Source organism: Lepidochelys kempii, chromosome 7 (genome assembly GCF_965140265.1).
Source record: "Lepidochelys kempii isolate rLepKem1 chromosome 7, rLepKem1.hap2, whole genome shotgun sequence".
In the NCBI taxonomy this organism is placed as follows: domain Eukaryota; kingdom Metazoa; phylum Chordata; order Testudines; family Cheloniidae; genus Lepidochelys; species Lepidochelys kempii.
In genome coordinates this window covers 103,171,605-103,187,338 of record NC_133262.1, presented here as the reverse complement: position 1 = coordinate 103,187,338, position 15,734 = coordinate 103,171,605, and the positions used below count along the sequence as shown (strand labels likewise).

Genomic DNA, 15,734 nt, shown 5'->3' with positions numbered 1-15,734 from the left:
CTGTGCCTAGTACTTGCAGACAGGCTGCTGTGCAAGCATGAGCTCCCTGACTTATTGGAACAGTCCGTGAGGTAGATTCGTACCAAATCCAAAGAAAATCTTTTGCTGAACTCCACTGTCTTTATAAAACTGTGGAGAGCAGCACCATTTTACTCTGGGTTCTCTAAGGCATTAGTGAGAGCGTGCGAGAGAACCAATATGGACACAAACTGAAATACAGAATAGTCAAAGCAGGTTTGCAAGCCAGTTTGTACTGAATTGGGGATAGTGTGCACGAGAGATGCCTGCTGATCTGCCTGGCACAGCACCTTCTTTGGGAGTGAATGCCTGTATTGTGGGATTTTTTAATTAAACGGTCACAAAGAAACAGAATGGTCTCAGAAACAATAAAAGCTGTAATGCTGATTGCTTGCAGATGTGTAGTGAACTGGGGGCACAATAAATGAGAGATTACCTCCATATTTTCCTGGCATGCCACCTGCCTCTGTGAGTGTGAGAAATGTCTTACTGGATTGGAATGATTGCACTACAATAGAATTGTCGGGGGAAAAGCTGGAATGCTAGCTTCCTTGCTGGCTGGCATTGAACTAGGCCTTCAGGCCCCTTAACATTGAGAACTCTGGAGAACCAACATACATTTTACTTTTGAAAGATAAAACACAAATCCCCCAAAGCATCGCCATTTAAATATCCATTCAGTCATTACAGAACTTGTCATTACAGGTTTTGTATTTTGCGTTGCTGTTGGACCTCTGAGCAGTTATTGTTAATATGCTGCTCTGTAGTTTCTGTCTTGCTGAGTCCATGGTTTAACTAACAGTAGGTGGGACTCTTCCTTCTGACACTCTACTGCACCAATGCCCCAGCAGGGTGCTCAAGGGGCACCCTTTGAATAATTTAACAAACACATGTAACCCTTTTTTCAGTTCATGAATAATTCATGCACTTTGATTTTTCTGATTGTTTGCTTGAAGTTGTTCAGATGCTTTATGAAAACACATTTCAGCCAGTAGTTTGTTCACAAAATATCTGCTTCATCTAGGTCTTCACCTATTTATTGTTAGTGGTGTGTGAATAGCATCCTGAATTGCATGCTGCTGTTCCCTGATGTGATGACAAAGGACTGATCTAAATGAAAGAATTAGCGTTGGTTTGTTTAGCTAAATCAATTTTAAAGCAAACTAGTTAAACTAGTGCAAACTTCTAATGTTCGTGCAAAATGGCTTAGCTTGATTCCGGAAATACCAATTTAACCAAAACTGATTTAAGTAAAGATGAACATTAAGCTATCAGTTTTATGGAGATTTGAAATTCAGCTACAATGAGAAAATCTTTGTGGACAGAAAGAAAGCTAAGATATTATCCAACTGCAAAGGAGATTCTGTTGCAGTGTGTTAATAAACTTTTCATAACTTTATTCTAGGCTGGTACAGAGGTTACACATTAAGAAAAAAATCTAAAAAGGTAAGTGTTCTAGTCCCATAGTTACAATTTCATTTTCTCTTGTAACAAATATTTGTAAAGATTCATTTGTGTATTGGAACTTTGTTAAAAAGTCAACTAAGAACTTTTATAAAACTTAAAATCTAGTTGATCTGTTACGCTAATGTTAGCTTCATGTTCTGTTAAATACAGAATTACTCATAAAATGCAATTGCATCTTGCAAAGTGATAGCATTGTGATTTTCAGCCTTTGTCTGAGAAAGATGGAGTAATCTTGCTTTCTGCAATGCAATTTTGTCATCTTGTTGACTTGAATTGAGCATCAAATGTCTGTTGACAGCAGATATTCCAAAACAAAAAAGGGAACAGCTGAACTATTGCCTATAATGTTGCATTTAAAAAAAAAATCGGTGGGGGGTTATTTTATAATAGTACTTAACCAGAATTAAAGATTTATAGTCTTGATTTTTGCCTTTTAAAATAAAAATGTTTAGAAATACATATTTGTATTCAGAAATGAACTTTGAGCTCCTTTCATTTGCATAGCCTTCTGCATGTCTAAAAGTAACCAAAGGAATTACATATTGAATTCTGTGGTAGGCCTCTCCGATTTCCTTAACTTTTGGTTTTCTATTCCTTTTTGTTGTTTTTCTTTTGGGGTATTTTAAATTCTTTTGAAGTAAAACTTCAAGAATGTGTCTCACTAAATTCTAAGTAGTGGGTATTTGTGTTGACTGAAATTAATTCTAGGTGCTGCTGTATTAATCTGACTGCCGCTAAATATAGCAAGTCCTAAAAAACTTCTTTTGTTTTGAAAGATCTTACTGGTTTGAGAGAGATTTCCTATATTGAAAATGGGGAATTCCTGTAGAATCTTTTTATAATTGGGTGTAGGTGTGGGGGAGACTCACCTGTCCTAAATTAATGCTAGTGCATCTTGATGGATTGTATTTGTATTGCTCCCTATAGAAAAGCTCCTGAATGCTGACAGTGTTAATACCTGTGTATTCTTACTCTTTCTCATTCCATTTCCACCCCTCTGCTTTCTTAAGGATTGGAGCTAAGTAGAGAGAACTTCTTCCTTTTACAATACCCTGGTCTTTCTGCTTCCTTTCCTTTCTTGGCTTATGTCTAGATTTTGCAGCTGACCCTTTTCTTACTTGCACATCCCATCCTTGACCTCCTGATACTGTCTCTTCTCTGACCAGTGTCTCTTGGTTGTTCCTCTGGCACTTGGCATTTTCTCCTGCTTTCTGAGTCTGTTCCTCAACTATGTTGTTCACTCCTTTCCTCCCATCCCTCTTGTGTATCTAATGTGTTTTGTATTCAAAGGATTGGGATGGAGGTTAAAAAGAAAGTTAACCACTCAAGGGCTGTAACTTGGTTCCCTCAGTTAAATTAACTTATGTGGGGGTTATGTTAAAGTGGCACCAACCTATGAAAAGTTAATGTTAATGTGTGCATGAATACAGAATTTTACAGCTTTTGCACAAAATTAGGTTCAGTTGTGGTTCTCTACCTTTGAGAGCTAGTCTAGGTGACTGGAAAATTTGCTGAGGTAAAATAAAATCTATCCATCTTTATTAGTGTTGGTACTGAGTAAGATCTGAAACATAGCTTAGATGTTTGTGTGTTTATAATCTCAAAATGTCTAATTTTTGGGTGTGAGTGTCAAGGCAAGATACTTGACCACTAGCTTTAAAAGCTGAGGTATGGGAAAGGTATCATCTTATCCTGGTTTAGGGGCATTTGTTAACTTTCAAATTAGATTTTAAAAGTTATGCCCTAATTCTAGGCTCTATAATTGGGGAGGGAGGCAACAACTCACTTTTAAAGTGTATTCGTTTCAGGCAAGCAGCCAGCTTCCAGCAGAAATCTTTTAAGAAATCCCTCATTGAAATGTGTATGCCTTGCGATGGTAGAATAGGTTGGGGGGGGGGTGTCTGTGTGTGTGTGTGTGTGTGTTACTGTGTGGCCAAGTCAGGTAACCAAAGGTGGTAGTTCCTATAACAAGGAGTCTGTTGCTGCAGACAGGGAAGACCAGGGTCAGGAGGACAGCAGGAGATACCTTTAGAGAGCAGGAGTAGAAACCTCTTCTGGGAGAGGCTTAAAAACAGGATAGGCAGCAGGGCCTGGGTTTGGGAAGGAACCATAAAGTCTGTGAGGGAAGAATTGAGTTGAACTGTTTTTGTTAATGAACCAGACCTAGAGAGGGGATGTGATTTAGCCCACGAGTCTACATGCATTCTTCTGGGAACTGAGTTGGGGAACCTGAGGCAGTAAATGCATGAGCAGAGGGGGAAGTGCATCTCCTTACAGGCCACTGTACTTTAACTAAGGAGCTACCTATGCTGTATAATGCAGTTTTATAAAGATAATATATAAAGTTAGGGACATAATAACAGTTTTAAAATACACATGCAAAATCAAATTCAGATCTGAGACATTCATAAAATAGCCTTTCTATTTAATGCTATTGAATAGAATATGAAAAATTCTGTGCAGAACAGAGTGTGGCTATTTGTTAGATAATGAATCTGAATGTATGTCTGGTTACCTATATATATAAAAAACCTAACTCTCTTTCCCCCCCCCAAAGGGCATATTTCCTGCTTCCTATATTCAGCTTAAAGAAGCAATAGTTGAAGGAAAAGGGTGAGTTGAGACTTGAAGTTTAACAAAAATAAAATACTTATTTGTGGAAATATAATTTCTGTGCTTTTATGACGAGGCTAATACCTCATTTTCTATTGGCTAATGAAAGGATGTGCTGAACACTTCAAAATTGATTCATAGATCTAAAGGCAAGAGGGAACCATTATGAGCAAATGTCTGACCTCCTGTGTACCACAGGCCATAGAATTTCATCCATTGATTACTGCATTGAGCATGATAGCTTTTAGTCTTGATTGAAACGCTCCAGATGATGGAGAGTTTATCACATTCCTTGACAAACTACTCCCCTGGTTAGTAATTACCCTGACTATTGAGCAGTTGAGTCGCATTTTCAGTTTCATTGTTTCTGACTTCAATTTCCTGCCATTGGATCTTATGCTTTGCTCTAGTAGGCTAAGGATGTCTCTAAGAGCAGATACATTCTCATTATGTTGGAACTTGTAGATGATGATGTTCAAGTCAGTTATTGATCTTTTCTTGAATAAGCTAAGTAAACTTAACTCTCCGTGGTAAGGTATCTGTTGTTTGTTGTCTTGCTGAGAAGCATTTCTACAAAAGATTATCCCAGTGCCACGTGTTGTTGTGTTATGTATATTCCACTGTCCTGAGTTTACTTGCCTGCAGACGTTTTGAGCTGTTATATAAAAGCAATTTATACTAATGAAACAGTGCTACATTGATGTGTATGAATTTGAACTCTGTTATCCATTTACTATACATGTGTATTAAAAGTCATAATACTGTTACAGAAGATCATTTAAAAAAGATATTTGTGAAACAAAAATAATGTTGAATGGAATTGACAAATGACTAGCCAGATATGAATGTTGGTGCAAAGAATTAAAATATTTCCTCCTTTTGCCTGATCTTTTTTTAACCCTCTTAAATATGTAAATGCTAAAACTACTTACTAATCATATGATTACTGCATAATGGCATCTTCCTGGCTGATTACAAAACTGCCTCTACGTGCTGCACTTTTGACATGCTAAAAGAGCTAACTATTGTTCCATACTCAGGTGATGCACTATTTTAAAATAGTCATCTAGAGACACCAATGGTGAAGACCTACAAAACAGGTTTTTCCTGTGTAAAAACGGTATTTTGCTAAAGGATCAATCATAATGGCATGATGTCATACATGCCACATAACTGGCTTTCCCCCAATCGGTTCCTACAAAATTAGTACATTAGTACTTTACAAAAGAAGTAAATAGTGTGATACACATGAAATGTTAATATTTGTGGAAATAATACTTAACTCTCACATAGTGCTTTTCATCAGTAGATCAGTATTGTTATCCCCATTTTTTAGATGGGGAAACTGATGGACAGAAGTGAAATGAGATTTGTGCAAGGTCATACATCAGGCCAGTGGCAGAGTCAAGAATGGAACCCCAGTCTCCTGAATCCCAGTCCAGTGCTCTGTGCAATAGGCCACATTTCTTCTGGCATATAGATATACTATATAACTTGTAATATGTTTATATTTTCTTTTGAATCCTGTTGTTATGGAATTGGATTTGAAACTTAGCACTACCAATCGCTTCTACAAATTGAACTATATTAACCATTTTACTATTCTACCAAAAATTGTTTTTGCGAACTTTAGACAGCATGAAACAGTCATACCCAGTGAGCTCCCACTGATTCAAGAAGTTACCACAACACTACGAGAGTGGTCCATAATATGGCGGCAGCTATATGTGGTAAGTAAAGTGCGCTAATTTTTTTCCTCTGTTTACAGTATTCTGGGCTTTATGAGTTGGGTGGAAAGAAGGAGAAAAGACGACATATTTAAAAAATTAGGAATAGTAGAATGTAAACTATAGAAAATCTATTTAACCAAGAAAAACAACAAGGAGTCCGGTGGCACCTTAAAGACTAACAGATTTATTTGGGCATAAGCTTTCGTGGGTAAAAAACCACTTCTTCAGATGCACTATTTAACCAAGGTCACTCTTTCCTTACTCTTACTCTCCCGAAGTAGCTCTGAAACTCATTTTGCAACGCTATTTTGGAGCTTCTGTGGCAAGGCAACCTGGCATACCTTTCCATACCGTGCCATGCTCTGAAAACTGTGGGTATGATATGCAGGATCAGGGACTTGGAGAGCAGGTCTTGGTATAGCAGTATCTTATGTTCTTACGAGACCATGGCATATACTAAGAGCTGAGGAATGATGCAACATGATTTAGTAACATGCCTGCCTGTGATTTCAGTCACCGCACCAAGAGGTAGTGACGTGAGCATGTCACCCTGGAGGGCTGGCTTTTTATCTGTTGTAGATTTTTGTAGACCAGATCAGATTTTTTTTAAAGTCAAAGAAATTTTTGGGCCTACGAAACTTTTCATTGATATTCTGTGCCAATTAACATCAACTCATGTATTATTATTATAATTATTATGTACAGATGAGTAGTGTTTACTGACTAGATCTTCATCCAGATTAGGCTCTTATTTAAAGTTTGCAGATGAATCAGGGCTAGGGTTTGATTTAGGATTTGATCATACCAAAGTCTCCAAACTTCATCTCATGAGACTTCAAATGAAATTTCAGCTATGTCCAAAAAGGAATCAGAAAATAGTCTCCATTCTGGGTTGGGATCTGACTCAGACCCTGTAAAATAGGGACAGATTTGGAATCAGGGATTCAAATTTGAAATCTCTTTTTCCTAAATTTAAAAATGGTTTGGATTTGGGTTCCAGTTTTGGCCCAGATAGCTTTGGAACAGTGGGGGTAATATAATATGACATATTTTGAAACTTAACACCATAGCTACCTCATCCTGGACAGTATTACTATGACACTGGAATAATGGAAAGGAACTGTGCTGTTATCTATTGGTGCCGTAGTTAGATATCTCATAATGGATGTTTCAAGGCTAAATCATTGTTAAATTATTTGCAATCTTCAGACTGAAGGGACTATAGAACTATAAAGTAGTACAGGATCTAGCTGTTCGTTACATACATGTTGTGTGATCAGGTAATGAAAGATCCCTATTGCAATATTTATCTTTAAGGCAGAGAGATTCAAGGTTATGAGAAATTCAGAAAACTGAGATTAACTTTTGTGGGGGTTAAAATATCCTTAAAATTAATCAATATAGGCCTTTTTGGCATATAAAGTATTAATCGACAAATTACATTGCTTTGTTTGGTTAGCACAAATTTTAAATTCTCAGTCCAGATTATTTTCATATGCATAAATTCTGAGTGAAAAGTTAGTACTCATTAATTAAACCAATATGGTAATATCTGTCTGACACGTACAGAACTTCTTAAAATTCAACAGCTGTGTTCTATGCATGCTTGTTTTTGATTACACAGAAGCATTTCACAAATGTACAACAATAAGCATTAATTGTCTGTCAGATTAACTGAAAAACTACAAGCTTGGAAAAAGGAAAGGAATACTTGTGGCACCTTAGAGACTAACCAATTTATTTGAGCATAAGCTTTCGTGAGCTACAGCTCACTTCATCGGATGCATACTGTGGAAAATACAGAAGATGTTTTTATACGCACAAACCATGAAAAAATGGGTGTTATCACAACAAAAGGTTTTCTTTCCCCCCACCCCACTCTGCTGCTGGTAATAGCTTCTGTAAAGTGATCACTCTCCTTACAATGTGTATGATAATCAAGGTGGGCCATTTCCAGCACAAATCCAGGTTTTCTCCCTCCCCCCCCGCCCCCCACAAACCCACTCTTCTGTTGGTAATAGCTTATCCAAAGCGATCGCTCTCCTTACAATGTGCACGATAACCAAGGTGGGCCACTTCCAGCACAAATCCAGGGTTTAACAAGAACGTCTGAGGAAGAGGGGCGGGGGGTAGGAAAAAACAAGGGGAAATAGGTTACCTTGCATAATGACTTAGCCACTCCCAGTCTCTATTCAAGCCTAAGTTAATTGTATCCAATTTGCAAATGAATTCCAATTCAGCAGTCTCTCGCTGGAGTCTGGTTTTGAAGTTTTTCTGTTGTAGTATCGCAACTTTCATGTCTGTAATCGCGTGACCAGAGAGATTGAAGTGTTCTCCGACGGTTTATGAATGTTATAATTCTTGACATCTGATTTGTGTCCATTTATTCTTTTACGTAGAGACTGTCCAGTTTGACCAATGTAAATGGCAGAGGGGCATTGCTGGCACATGATGGCATATATCACATTGGTAGATGTGCAGGTGAACGAGCCTCTGATAGTGTGGCTGATGTTATTAGGCCCTGTGATGGTGTCCCCTGAATAGATATGTGGGCACAGTTGGCAATGGGCTTTGTTGCAAGGATAGGTTCCTGGATTAGTTGTTCTGTTGTGTGGTATGTGGTTGCTGGTGAGTATTTGCTTCAGGTTGGGGAGCTGTCTGTAGGCAAGGACTGGCCTGTCTACCAAGATTTGTGAGAGTGTTGGGTCATCTTTCAGGATAGGTTGTAGATCCTTGATAATGCGTTGGAGGGGTTTTAGTTGGGGGCTGAAGGTGATGGCTAGTGGCGTTCTGTTATTTTCTTTGTTAGGCCTGTGCTGTAGTAGTTGACTTCTGGGAACTCTTCTGGCTCTATCAATCTGTTTCTTCACTTCTGCAGGTGGGTATTGTAGTTGTAAGAAAGCTTGACAGAGATCTTGTAGGTGTTTGTCTCTGTGTGAGGGGTTGGAGCAAATGCGGTTGTATCGCAGAGCTTGGCTGTAGACGATGGATCGTGTGGTGTGGTCAGGGTGAAAGCTGGAGGCATGTAGGTAGGAATAGCGGTCAGTAGGTTTCTGGTATAGGGTGGTGTTTATGTGACCATCGTTTATTAGCACCGTAGTGTCCAGGAAGTGGATCTCTTGTGTGGACTGGACCAGGCTGAGGTTGATGGTGGGATGGAAATTGTTGAAATCATGGTGGAATTCCTCAAGGGCTTCTTTTCCATGGGTCCAGATGATGAAGAGGTCATCAATATAGCGCAAGTAGAGTAGGGGTGTTAGGGGACGAGAGCTGAGGAAGCGTTGTTCTAAGTCAGTCATAAAAATGTTGGCATACTGTGGGGCCATGCGGGTACCCATAGCAGTGCCACTGATTTGAAGGTATACATTGTCCCCAAATGTAAAATAGTTATGGGTAAGGACAAAGTCACAAAGTTAAGCCACCAGGTTAGCCGTGACATTATCGGGGATAGTGTTCTTGATGGCTTGTAGTCCATCTTTGTGTGGAATGTTGGTGTAGAGGGCTTCTACATCCATAGTGGCCAGGATGGTGTTATCAGGAAGATCACTGATGGATTGTAGTTTCCTCAGGAAGTCAGTGGTGTCTCGAAGGTAGCTTGGAGTTAGTTATGAATATTTTGTGATGATCTGGGCAGTTTCAGATAGTCTGTTTCTGTTTAAATACAGTGATTTTAAAAAATTATGGCTGAAATGCAAATAGTATTATTGTAGTCTAATACCACATTAGAGGAGATGCAGCATCCCGGTGCTCTTAGTTTGACGAATGTAAGATTAGCAAACCCACCTTCTTTAAAGAAAATGGGAAATTTCCACTTCAAAGTATGTTCTGTGCTATTTGATGCAAAATTTCTAGATGTCACGAACAGCTGTATGAAATGTATATTATGTGACTTCTGTTTTTATGGCAAAAGTAAAGTGAATATCCTCGAAAAATAAGATTTTGAGAACGTAACTTGGGAAAAGTGAAGATAACAAGGAAATAAATTACTACTTGAGTGTGGTACTGAGCATGTCTCACATAAAGGGACACTTAAAAGAAGCTAGAAACTTTGACTGTTACAGGGTCTGATGCAAAATCCACTGCAGTCAATGGAAATGTTCTGACACACTTCTATGGGCTTTGGATGAGGCCCACAAAGGAGAAGGAAGGAGAGACAAAATGAATTATGTTGGAAGTGAATCAGAGGATGAGATGTAATATGGTACAGTTGAGGCGAGAGAGAGAATATCAGATGCAAATGAATATAAAGTAGAAATTTGACTACTAATTTAATTTACTACTAATTTAATACTAGAGCAGTAATGCTTTTCTGGTGCAAGAGAAGGATGTGTGGGGCAGGACCTGGAAGGGACAAAATATGAAAGGGGCAGAATTGGGAAGAATAACTAGGAAGAACAGAATGAGAAATGACCCTGGCTGTCGGGGAGAATGGTTTCTCTGGTTGCCTGCTGTGCACTATCCTCCTCATCTTCCTTGTCCCCCAAATCCTCATCCCTGTTGCATGAGACTCCTCGCTTGCAGGTTTCCATGGACAGGGGTGATTAAGTGGTTGGGGGCCCCCCCTAGAACTGTATGCAGCTCATCATAGAAGCTGCATGTCTGGGGCTCTGACCCGGAGTGGCCGTTTGCCTCTTTGTTTTTTTGGTCGGCTTGCCTGAGCTCCTTAATTTTCATGCGGCACTGCTGCGGGTCCCTGTTGTAGCCTCTGTCCATCATGCCCTTGGAGATTTTTGCAAATATTTTGGCATTTCGTCTTTTGGAACGGAGTTCTCATAGCACGGATTCGTCTCCCCATACAGCGATCAGACCCAGTACCTCCCATTCAATCCATGCTGGAGCTCTTTTGCGATTCTGGGACTGCATGGTCACCTGTGCTGATGAGCTCGCCACGCTGTTCCAAACAGGAAATGAAATTCAAAAGTTCCCGGTGCTTTTCCTGTGTATCTGGCTAGTGCATCTGAGTTGAAAGTGCTGTCCAGAGCGGTCACAATGGAGCACTCTGGGATAGCTCCCGGTGGCCAGTACCGTTGAATTGCGTCCACACTAACCCAAATTCGACCTGGAGATGTCAATTTCTGCGGTGATCTTGTCGGGGAGGAGTACAGAAGTCGATTTTAAGAGCCCTTTAAATTGACAAAAATGGCTTCGTCATGTGGACGGGTGCAGGGTTAAATTGATCTAACGCTGCTAAATTAGACCTAAACTTGTAGTGTAGACCAGGGCTTAGTTATCCCTGCTAGTCCTTGTGGGACTGATAAATAGCATTGAGCCTGATCATGGTCTGCATGGGAGATCTCAGTGAAATATCATGACTGCAGGAAGATGTTGGCAATTCCCTTTTGGATCAGTACTGAATCGGTGGCCTAGCATGTACTGCATGACATTATGATGTTGGAAGTGCTATCTTTCTGATCAGATATAACTGAGGTTCTGACTAGGGTTGTCACCCCCTGAGGTACAAAAAAACCAAGACATCCAGGATGAGCCTGAGTGCAAAAAACTAAAATTGGACAGCTGGCAGTGTGTACTAAACGCCCTTACAGATTTCCCAGGACAGCTGTATCAAAGGACAATCCTGGGAAAACCTGGGCAGGTGGCGACCCTAGATCTGACTACTTCTCATTTCTTTAAATATATCACAGTCTCTTTTTTAAGAATAGGGAGATTAACCCTGGTTTGCTGGCAAATGCCAACTGAGGTAAGTAATCTGTCTGCTTAATAGCCATTGTAGTTTCTCTGCTGGATATAACTAGGGCCCTACCAATTTCACGGCCATGAAAAATGTGTCACGGACTGTGAAATCTTGTCGGTCGCCCACCCCCTCCACCCCCCCAATAAAATCTGGTCTTTTGTGTGCTTTTACTCTATAGTATACAGATTTCACAGGGGAGACCAACGTTTCTCAAATTGGGGGTCCTGACGCAAAAAGGAGTTGCAGGGGGGTTGCAAGGTTATTTTAGGGGGGGGTCGCAGTACTGCCACCCTTAGTTCTGTGCTGCCTTCAGAGGTGGGTGGCTGGAGAGCAGCAGCTGTTGGCCGGGCGCCCAGCTCTGAAGGCGGTGCCCAGCCAGCAGCAGCGCAGAAGTAAGGGTGACAATACCATACCATGCCACCCTTACTTCTGCACTGCTGCCTTCAGAGCTGGGTGGCCGGAGAGCGGCAGCTGCTGACTGAGGGCCCAGCTCTGCAGGCAGCAGTGCAGAAGTAAGGGTGACAATACCGTACTGTGCCATCCTTACTTCTGCGCTGCTGCTGGTGGTGGCTCTGCCTTCAAAGCTGGGCTCCCGGTCAGCAGCCGCCGCTCTCCAGCTGCCAGCTCTGAAGGCAGCGCCGCCAGCAGCAGCGCAGAAGTAAGGGTAACAGTACTGCAACCCCCCTACCCCCTTGGAAAAACCCTGCGACAGCCGCCCCCCCCCAACTCCTTTTTGGGTCACGACCCCTACAATTGCAACACCATGAAATTTCAGATTTAAATAGATGACATCATGAAATTTATGATTTTTAAAATCCCGTGACTGTGGAAATTGACTGAAATGGGCCATAAATTTGGTAGGGCCCTAGATATAACATTCACTTGCTGCCCTAAACTGTTGTGTAGCATTGCTGTGCACTGTTAAGCAACCACTGCATCTCACTCCAGAGGTGGCCCTGTTTCATGGTTGCTAAAGTTTAATCCTGTGTGTATTTATAAAAATACTATCAGAGAAATTATTTCTTCCGTCTCAAATATGGAATTCCATCTCCCTGTCCCCTGCTTTCTACCTTATTTTCCCCTCCTCCAAAATATTCTACTGCTCTGATGTGCTAGAGAGCCTGTATTCAATTCTGAGCTAGACAGGTTAAGATCTGATCTCTTGCAACCCCAGAGCTCTGTAAACAGATATTCAGTATCATCATAGATCCAGAAACACCTCTTCTTTTAAAGGCAGAACAAGTCCATCACCTCCACCCCAGTAAATTATACAGTATTACATTAGTCTTTAAAGCCAAGGTGTTCTTTCCCATATTATTCCTATAATGTTCCTGCTGTCTGTCTGTCCTTCTGAATTCTGTGTAATGCCTGGTCCGTGGAAAGATACCATATAAACAAAAAAGATGCCTTAATCCTGAATCATTCACTGTATTGAGTAAATCATGGTCAATGTTTTAAAGGGACTTAGGTTCCTAAATCAGTATTTAGTCACCTAAATAGGAGACAAGACTTTGAAAAGTGCTGAGAACCCAACAGTTGCCATTGAGAGGACAGCTACATGCTCAGCATTATTGGAAACCAGGCCTCTAATTTTGGAGCCTAGCTTTAGACACCTAATTTTGAATCTCATGGCCCATATTTTTAATATGTCATATAAAAACTCTAAAATGTGCTTAGTTATTTACCTTTTTAGAATAACATTTACAGTCTTGTTTATTTTATTTTCAAACAGCAAGATAACAGAGATATGTTCCACAGTGTACGACATATGATATATGATCTTATTGAATGGAGATCACAGATACTTTCTGGAACTCTACCCCAAGATGAGCTCAAGGAAATGAAAAAGAAAGTGACTGCCAAAATAGATTATGGAAACAGGTTTGTGATGACTACTTCATAGGGTGTGCTTCTTGAGAGAGTGGGGGGAACCAGCCTTGTCGTATTATATAGCAGTTCGAAGGCACCGGATATACATGAAGAAAGTATTTCTGTAAGGAGTAGTACTTGTAGTTTAAGTAGCAATCTTTTTAGAGTACGGCAAAGTGGGAAAAATTGCAATATAAAAGCATTTTTGATACAGTACAAATTATAATTTGTGTACTAGACTCCTTCTGTTAAACTGTCACTCATAAACTTTGTGACACTATCAGTTTGATGTCAGATTAAAGCTATGATTTTTCTGAGGTCAGATGAAAGATGTAAATTGTTCCTGTCTTTCAAAACCCTTTGCCAATTCACATAAACGGTAGCTGCCTCTCTAGCACCATCAGCTGTTTGCACTCTGAACTTGTTAATGCTCTCATGCAGTGCTAGAGGATTTGTCTGGGAAACGTGGGGTATCTCATTGTGCTGCTGCTTGTGTAGTATCTAGCTTGTATTAATGGTTATACTGTTGATTAGATTTCATAAGCATTTATATTCATCCAGAAGATGAGGATAAAAACCAGGAATGGCACCTAATCAACGACAAATGTTACAATGGGGCATGCATCAGATATGTCAGCAACTTAGATGAGGTGACTTTTGATTTAAGGCTAAGCCTTCTGAAAACTATTCGGATGGAGGAAATGTTGTGTTTGAAAATTGAACTGGTTAATGGTAGATTTAAATCATCCCATGGTAAGGAGGAATGCCGTACTATTCAGTTGTGACATTATTTTTAATTGAAAGCGAGGAATCTTACCTTGCTTATACACAAAATTGGAATCTGGTCAACGTAGCAGTCTGAATAACGAGAAGGTGGGGTAATATAAGGTTATTGAACTCCTGGGGATGGAAGATTGATCAGCCAAACTTTCTTTAAGTGCCACTGTAGTATGATTAGCTCATGAGGATTCATCAGTTTGTGCTTTGCTACTTAAATATTGCAGGTTTTTCAGTTCTTGTGCCCATGTACTTTATCAGCAAAATTAGTGATAAAAAAATCGCTAACTCCATTCAGTAAGTAATTTAGCATTTATAATCCAAGATATGGTCTGTTGTACCCCAGTAGACAGTTAACCAGATGTTGTTGATATTATTTGTTTGGCTACTGTATTTTACCATCTGGCTAAGGAGTTGGTTAAAGTTACTCTGAATAACGTCCAGATGCTCAGTGTTCAACACAATAGAACATCTTGTACTGTGTTTTTTATTCATAATGTTCTGATGGACTAATTAAGTGATTAAAACATTCCCTGTAGAATAGGGGAGAGAATTGAATTTGAACTTTTGAGTAAATATGCACATTTTAAAGGGTGCAGTATCTTTTTAGTACAGCCATATATCGTGTTTTGCGTAAAATGAAATAAAATGACAATTTTTAATATCCAGACATAAGAAATATTCATTATGCATTAAATATATACTGTCTGGATTTCATGTATGTGCTTGCTTTTCCCATTGTTTACTGAAAGTAATTGGTTTTTACATAAATAAAGGCAGGATACTAATTTTATTGTGCTGCAATAATCAAAAACGTAATCATTGTGGATTTATGGACTTTTGTTTTTTAAATGGGTAGATATGAGATTATGAGACTGGATCAGTTTATTGTGTGTCAATGACAGGTGTCTTTTTGGGGTTGAAAAGCTGATTGTAAACAAAATGAAACACTTGGGAACAACTCCTTAGTCATCAACATGTTTTTACAAATGTCACGTGTAAGTTAAAGAGAAATGAAAAGATAAAATCAATGTAGTTTCTGCTCCTGTTCATTTGACAATCTGCGCCAGTGGGTTTCCTCTCTGTTGTTCATAGTTGCAAGGTGGAATGATCAGTCACTGAGTATTAGATTATTTTCCCCCCCCGTGCCTGTCTACATTCTTCTAGACACAGGATGGCTCCGGTGCTTTTCTTAGCTCCAGGCAGATGCATTTGGCTTCTCACAGAGAGGACAACTGGCTGGATGGGTGTGCCAGATATCTCCAGTGGCAGGCTCCTGTAGCCACAGTTGTTGTAAATCCTCTCGTTCTGCTTCCCAACCTAAGCTAGGAGTGTCTCTGCCTTCTCACGACAGGCAGGAGAGGGTGTCATGTCCACACCTGTGGTAGCAGTGGCAGATGAGGATGCCGTGCCTGCTCTTTATCTCAGGCTTCAGTCGGAGAGTCCAGCTCCTCACCAGGTAGCCCTCCGTAGGAGCTGAAGCTAGTCAATGTGTATATTGCAAGGTTTCCTGAACTGTCCTCTGGCAATCCCACTCTCTTTAGCACTCATGTTCCACTCCAGAGCAA

At 40.0% G+C, this 15,734-nt stretch overlaps 1 protein-coding gene across 4 annotated transcripts in view; it reads left to right on the top strand.

Moving 5' to 3' along the window:
* The window catches only part of DOCK1 (dedicator of cytokinesis 1), a 550,235-nt gene that overhangs the window by 54,470 nt on the left and 480,031 nt on the right, over positions 1-15,734 (top strand). For all 4 annotated transcript variants that reach the window (XM_073354059.1, XM_073354057.1, XM_073354058.1 and 1 more), the window contains exons 3-6: positions 1,424-1,464; positions 4,043-4,098; positions 5,732-5,828; positions 13,253-13,401. In XM_073354059.1, coding sequence (XP_073210160.1) covers positions 1,424-1,464; positions 4,043-4,098; positions 5,732-5,828; positions 13,253-13,401 — 343 coding nt within the window. The remainder of the gene's footprint in view (positions 1-1,423; positions 1,465-4,042; positions 4,099-5,731; positions 5,829-13,252; positions 13,402-15,734) is intronic.